At 45.0% G+C, this 7,500-nt stretch overlaps 1 protein-coding gene and 1 long non-coding RNA gene across 3 annotated transcripts in view; one reads left to right on the top strand and one right to left on the bottom strand.

Moving 5' to 3' along the window:
• Nucleotides 1–7,500, bottom strand: part of ift122 (intraflagellar transport 122 homolog (Chlamydomonas)) — a 57,374-nt gene that overhangs the window by 10,609 nt on the left and 39,265 nt on the right. For both annotated transcript variants that reach the window (XM_082187378.1, XM_082187377.1), the window contains exons 17-19: nucleotides 5,666–5,827; nucleotides 5,221–5,387; nucleotides 2,831–3,002 (exon numbers count right to left, since the gene is read on the bottom strand). In XM_082187378.1, the coding sequence (XP_082043504.1) occupies nucleotides 2,831–3,002; nucleotides 5,221–5,387; nucleotides 5,666–5,827 (501 nt within the window). The remainder of the gene's footprint in view (nucleotides 1–2,830; nucleotides 3,003–5,220; nucleotides 5,388–5,665; nucleotides 5,828–7,500) is intronic.
• The window catches only part of LOC309512033, a 3,158-nt gene continuing 1,492 nt past the window's right edge, over nucleotides 5,835–7,500 (top strand). Inside the window, exon 1 of the long non-coding RNA XR_014210859.1 lies at nucleotides 5,835–7,200. This is a non-coding gene — a long non-coding RNA (uncharacterized lncRNA). The remainder of the gene's footprint in view (nucleotides 7,201–7,500) is intronic.

Below are 7,500 nucleotides of genomic sequence, written 5' to 3' on the forward strand. Positions count from 1 at the left end.
AATGTATTAGTAATGTTTTCGGCTGCAGATATTAAGTCACAATGCTGACTCTTCATCTCTGGATGCGCCTATATGCACGTTTCATACGGATTACATAATCTGAGAATATTTATTTTCCATTTGAATCTTGTAATGACATCTTCTAAAGTTGCTACTAAAGCCGTATCCGGGCCGTATCCAGATCAGATGGAGGACCTGCGCCTAGACACGACCACAACACATGATGTAGTCAGCCGGATCCGGGCCGTATCCAGATCAGATGGAGGACCTGCGCCTAGACACGACCACAACACATGATGTAGTCAGCCGGATCCGGGCCCTATCCAGATCAGATGGAGGACCTGCGCCGTGACACGACCACAACACATGATGTAGTCAGCCGGATCCGGGCCGTATCCAGATCAGATGGAGGACCTGCGCCTAGACACGACCACAACACATGATGTAGTCAGCCGGATCCGGGCCGTATCCAGATCAGATGGAGGACCTGCGCCTAGACACGACCACAACACATGATGTAGTCAGCCGTATCCGGGCCGTATCCAGATCAGATGGAGGACCTGCGCCTAGACACGACCACAACACATGATGTAGTCAGCCGTATCCGGGCCGTATCCAGATCAGATGGAGGACCTGGGCCTAGACACGACCACAACACATGATGTAGTCAGCCGGATCCGGGCCCTATCCAGATCAGATGGAGGACCTGCGCCTAGACACGACCACAACACATGATGTAGTCAGCCGGATCCGGGCCGTATCCAGATCAGATGGAGGACCTGCGCCTAGACACGACCACAACGCATGATGTAGTCAGCATGATCCGGGCCGTATCCAGATCAGATGGAGGACCTGGGCCTAGACACGACCACAACACATGATGTAGTCAGCCGGATCCGGGCCCTATCCAGATCAGATGGAGGACCTGCGCCTAGATACGACCACAACACATGATGTAGTCAGCCGGATCCGGGCCGTATCCAGATCAGATGGAGGACCTGCGCCTAGACACGACCACAACACATGATGTAGTCAGCCGGATCCGGGCCGTATCCAGATCAGATGGAGGACCTGCGCCTAGACACGACCACAACGCATGATGTAGTCAGCCGGATCCGGGCCGTATCCAGATCAGATGGAGGACCTGCGCCTAGACACGACCACAACACATGATGTAGTCAGCCGGATCCGGGCCGTATCCAGATCAGATGGAGGACCTGCGCCTAGACACGACCACAACGCATGATGTAGTCAGCCGGATCCGGGCCCTATCCAGATCAGATGGAGGACCTGCGCCTAGACACGACCACAACGCATGATGTAGTCAGCCGGATCCGGGCCCTATCCAGATCAGATGGAGGACCTGCGCCTAGACACGACCACAACGCATGATGTAGTCAGCCGGATCCGGGCCGTATCCAGATCAGATGGAGGACTTACATTGCTGCGCGTCGAGTTGTTCCAGAGGTAAGTTGCTGAAATATCGACCTCTTTTGAATTGTCAACTGTCTATATTGTATCAGAGGCCCTTTGCGATGCTTATACTGGTCTTCATTTGTACATGCACAGTGTAATTATTTATATTTTATGTTGGTTGTTTCAACCAATTTTCAAGCACTGCCTGCTAGCTAGCGCGACTTCGTCAGCTGTGACAGTAAGAGTTCGGTAATAAATCGCTACCACCTTTATAGCAACTTTTATTTAATAAAATTTTTGGGGGATATACTAACTTTTCATTATGTTTTGTTGTCTTGAGTGAAGCGGCTTGTGAGAACAATGCTGGACCTTTAGGATTGTTATGGCCATCACCAGTCCTGTCTGTTTCATGGATCACCTGCCCCTGGTTTTTGTTTTTCTTGTTCACACACACTCACACAAGCACACATTTTTGTTGTCTGCCATTGTTTAATAAAAAATATTTTATTTGAAAACCTTCATTTGTATCAGCCATGCTTAATTGATGTCTCAATAGCTGTAACAGAAGTTACAAGTGTTTTGTTAGTTAATTGCTTAAGTTACTTGCTACCCTTACTCTTAGCCTACTCTGTACACTAACCCAGAGCCATAGAGAAAAATCTTCACTCTGCACTATATACCCAAACATAAAAGCGTAAATTCATTTTTAATCTGTTATAGTTTTGATAATATGTGTATGGCTTAATCTTAAAATAATATTCTTAGTCTTAACATGATCATGTTTCACGTTGTGGTCCCGGGGGATGGCCACTTTCATCAGAAGAAGTGAGCTAGCTTCTAAGCGAATTCTGAACGGACCGCCACGGCAGACCTCCTCTTTGCGTGATCACGAAGGTAGGCTAATGGCTGAATCGGAATTTATAAGTTAGGGTTAGGGTTAGAATTTATCAAAATCACAGGAATCAATAGCCTAATACAGCCCAGTTGTGCTAAAATAAATATCATGAGACGTCCATCATCAGATGAATGATATGGAAAAGTTAAGTTAGAGCCGCTAAAGCTAGTGCTACTACCCATGCGAACATGAACACTAAGCTTTTCCCTCCAAAAATATAGCCTAAAGCTTATCTCCAAATGCAAAACTGACATTAACAAAATGCAATAATGCAATAACAGCTGAAAAAGTACTTGGGTGTGTGTTTTATTTTATATTTACCGTTCAATAATGCAATCGCTGCTGTCTGTCCCATAGAAGAACATGACAGCCAGCGTACGTTTTGGAACTATTGGGGCTTACATGAACCACGTGACAGCCATAGTGGCGACATCAAAGAGTGTCGCAACTCTTTCTCTCTATGGCTCTGACACACACACACACACACACACACACACACACACACACACACACACACACCTCATCCCAGTGTCTCGTGTCCACATGAAGCTGCACCAGTGCCTTCAGATCACCCATTTTATTATAGATCTCAGCGGCGTAACCGTGGTGATCGAACTTCTTGAAGAACACAGCACATCTGGACAGCGGCTCGCGCTCGGCTTTATCCAGTTTACGGGCCACATCCATCAGCCTAGAGACACAGAGGAGGCTTTACGTTAGTCTGTATAAAATACAATGAGTTCATTTACACACACTGTATCTGCGCTTTAAATCATTATGTGTTGAATTAAGTATTTCATTATTCAAATACAGCTGGTGAAGTTTCTGGTAAAAGGCAGCGGAAAACGTTTACTGTACACTATCTATAATCGATGTGTGTGTTTGTGTGTGAATGTATGTGTGTGTGTGTGAGAGTGTCTAACAGGGGACCTTGGTGTCGTAACACACTCACTAACAGGGGACCACCTGGCATAGTGAGGACATTTTTCAAGTCCCCTGTTGGTCACTGAACTTGAGGTCTTCTCGGGTCCTAAAATCTGTACCCGACCCGAATCGAACCGAATCACTTATTACCAGAACCCGACAGAAACACAGGTCCCCTGTTTGATGGTAAAGTATGACATGTTTGGTTGGCTTTACATTTAACAATATTTCGTATTCTGACTATCTCTGAATGTAATAGCAATGTTCATAATAACACTAAAACACCAGTTCTTGCCATAAAAATACACTGTAAAAAGAAATTGGAGGTCAAAATTATTGAAAATGAAGAAATGGCAAAGCAACCAAATAGGTGTCACACTCTACCATCTAACAGAGGACCTAACAGAGGACCTAACAGAGGACCTAACAGAGGACCTAACAGAGGACCTAACAGAGGACCTAACAGGGGAAACAAAGGCATTTTGTTTAGTAGAATCCCTGTTCTCTGTATAAAGTAGTGACCTGCCATACCTTAAAGAGGTATTTCTGCTGGATTTAATCCATAACACTTTGTTCTTGGCATAAAAAATACACTGTAATTAGATTTTTGAGGTCAAAACTAATTTTTGTGTTGATTCTTTCATTGAAAATATTCGGTTGGTTTAACAAATAAAGTGTCAGTGTTAAAAGACATTCAGTTCACATAATGAGTAAATAAAGTCAACATAAATTTTAAGCTTTGACCTCCAAAAAAAAGGTCCCCTGTTTGATAGCAAATTGCGACATCTGTTTGATTGCTTTTACATTTAGCAAGATTTCCCATTCTGACCATCCATTTATTCCAACCAACCAACCGATTAACTTGATAGGATTTTCTAAGTGAACACAGTTCAGTCCTTTATTCTTTTTTAAATTGTTAGGGACTGCATAACCGAGCATAGAAAGTATCTATGAAGAGAGAGCGTTCAATAAGACAAATAATATTATGAATGATAAGAGGTTCTTCTCGCCTTTGCTTTTGAACTGTTCCCGCCGGTATTTTTTACACTGTTGTATGAAAAACAGATTTTGGTCTATCTTCAAAAAATTCTAAAACAAAAACAAAAAAACTTTTTTTTAAAAAAGCGGTGGTTTGGTCATTAATTGTTTTTACAACATTAGATAATTGTATACTCATATTGATATATAATTATATTTATATTTATATATATATATATATATATATATATATGTGGCGAGCAGGACGAGGCCGAGGGTGAGCGGCGTGAGGCCGGTGGTGTGATTGCTGATGAGCGACTCCTGCGCGACGGTCTCGTATCTCTCACGGAGGAGTGGAGGCAGTGGAGAGCGAGAGAGGACAGGCCTGAACTTGTGTTGTGTTTTATTGTGACAGCAGTCGTCCGCGAGGGGCTGCTGTCTTTTACTTTCGTTTAGTATTTGTTATTTTTGTATCATTAAAGTTTCTTGAATGTTCGCCAGTTCCCACCTCTTTCTTCCCACAACATTGAACCTCGTTACAATATATATACACATACATAAGTTACATAATGAAGACAAACTTCACTGCCAGTTCACTTCACTGTTCACACACACACACACACACACACACACACACACACACACACACACACACACACACACACACACACACACACACACACACACACACACACACACACACACACACACACACACACACACACACAGTTCCACTGCAGGCTATGAGAGTCCCCTGTTGGATAGCTAGACATCGGTCAGAGATGCAGGTCCACTCTTTGCATGTTTTTTAAAATAGTAATAAAAATGCTCATTTTAAATTATATTACAAAAAAGACCTAAAAGAAAATTTTGTATGCCATTTTTGTTTCTTCAAAATGACAAGAAACACTAGTCCCATCTTGGCCAGTATAGAGCGATAGTCCCCTGTTAGTAATATAGACGTGTGTGTGTGTGTGTGTGTGTGTGTGTGTGTGTGTGTGTCTCACATGTCCATCCAGCCATGTTCCCCGATGATCTCGATGGCCTTCATGTGTTCTCCTGCTGTCAGGTACATGTCTGCCGCCGCTCTCGGCTCTCGGCTGTTCTTCGCCCAGTCCGCCTGCTTCTTCATCAGCAGTTTACTGTCCTTGGGATCCGCTGAGCCGAGGAAGTCCTTCACACACACACACACACACACACACACACACACACACACACACACACACACACACACACACACACACACACACACACACACACACACACAGTGAGTACTTAATATCAAGTGCTTGATTGTTTAATGTAAGTGCAGAGCAGTTAAACAGACTGTTTTATAAGTTACGCTGACAGAAAGTGTCTGTGACTCATGCGCATACAGACAGATCAGACACACACACAGACAGATCAGACACACACACACACACATATTCGACAGTGGTATGCGTCACACACCTTGGCGTACTCAAACATGCGCAGGTCGGTGTACATGCTGAGCGCTCGGCTGTCCTGCCCGCTCCTCCGGTAGAGTCTGGCGGCCTCGTGGAACTTGCCCTGATACGCATGAACATCTGCGAGGAAGAGCTGGTGATCACTCTCACCCCTCCTCTTCCTCTCCTGCACACACACACACACACACACACAGAGATGAACATCTGCGAGGAAGAGCTGGTGATCACTCTCACCCCTCCTCTTCCTCTCCTGCACACACACACACACACACACACAGAGATGAACATCTGCGAGGAAGAGCTGGTGATCACTCTCACCCCTCCTCTTCCTCTCCTGCACACACACACACACGCACACACAGAGATGAACATCTGTGAGGAAGAGCTGGTGATCACTCTCACCCCTCCTCTTCCTCTCCTGGACACACACACACACACAGAGATGAACATCTGCGAGGAAGAGTGCGAAGAAGCAGTCGAACAACAGGAGAGAACATCAGTCTGTGAGTGTTTAGTAGAATTTAGCCCGGTTCTTTGTTGCTAGGAAACATTGTTTTATATACGGTGTTTTACTCTGGTAAAACGCGCGCCCACGTGGCATTTGTTTGTGTGTCGTGACTTTTGAGTTTCGCTTGGCTGAATAGTAGGGCGTGGTCTGCTGTATTCAATAACGAGGTATTAGGCGTGTATAAAATAGGTTAGTGCGCAGCAGCAGCCCTTGTGTGAAGACTGAAGAGTGTGAAGACCAACGACTCTACCTGTGCGACGCCACCGAGCACTAACCTATTTTATACACGGTCACTTGAGTATTAATTTCTTGTTGTTTATTTAAATTTCTTGTTGTTTCCTTTCTCTTCTACAGAACTTTTCATCTGATCTGTCTGTTTGTGAGTTCTCTTACACTATGTGTTTTCAAATTCCTACTATTACTAGCATACGTATACATCTAATGTCACACGTCGGAGGCAGTCCAACAACCTGCGTACCTTTCCGGTGTCTTCTAGTACTATATTCTCTTTTCCCATCAGTCTCTGGAATTGCCAGTCCGCTGTAAACAAAGCTGATTTCATTACATCTATTTCTAGTCATTCAGGTCTCAGCCTACTGGCCCTGACTGAGACCTGGATCAGACCAGAGGACACTGCCACAATGGCTGCCCTCTCCACTAACTTCACTTTCTCACACACTCCTGGCCTGACCGGACGGGGTGGAGGTACTGGTCTGCTCATCTCAAATGATTGGAAATTTGATCCTTTACCACACCTCTGTGTGACAACAGCTCATTTGAATCACATTCAATTACCATCACTAGCCCTATTAAAATCCATTTTGTAGTTGTATATCGTCCCCCAGGGCACCTTGGCAGTTTCTTGGAGGAGCTTGATGTGCTACTCTCATCCTTCCCTGAGGACGGTACTCCTCTCATAGTTCTTGGAGACTTCAACATCCACCCAGAAAAGCCTCAGGCTGCTGATGTCCACACTCTGCTCGCCTCATTCGACCTCATACGAGTATCTACTGCGGCTACTCACAAATCAGGTAATAAATTGGACCTTATTTACACACGCTACTGCTCCACTGACCATACACTGGTCACTCCACTGCACACCTCAGATCACTCCTCACTCTCAACCTCAACCTGCCTCAGAACACAACACACACTCTTCCACAGGTCACCTTTCGGCGAAACCTACGCTCACTCTCACCCTCTCGCCTATCCTCCCTGGTCTCATCCACACTTCTCTACTTTCAGAGGCAAAAGTCTCCAATCTCCTCCTTTCCAATCGCCCTTCCACCTGTCCACTTGATCCTATTCCCACTAACCTACTTCAAGCCATT

This window comes from Leuciscus leuciscus, assembly GCF_965113295.1.
Source record: "Leuciscus leuciscus genome assembly, chromosome: 13".
NCBI classification, from domain to species: domain Eukaryota; kingdom Metazoa; phylum Chordata; class Actinopteri; order Cypriniformes; family Leuciscidae; genus Leuciscus; species Leuciscus leuciscus.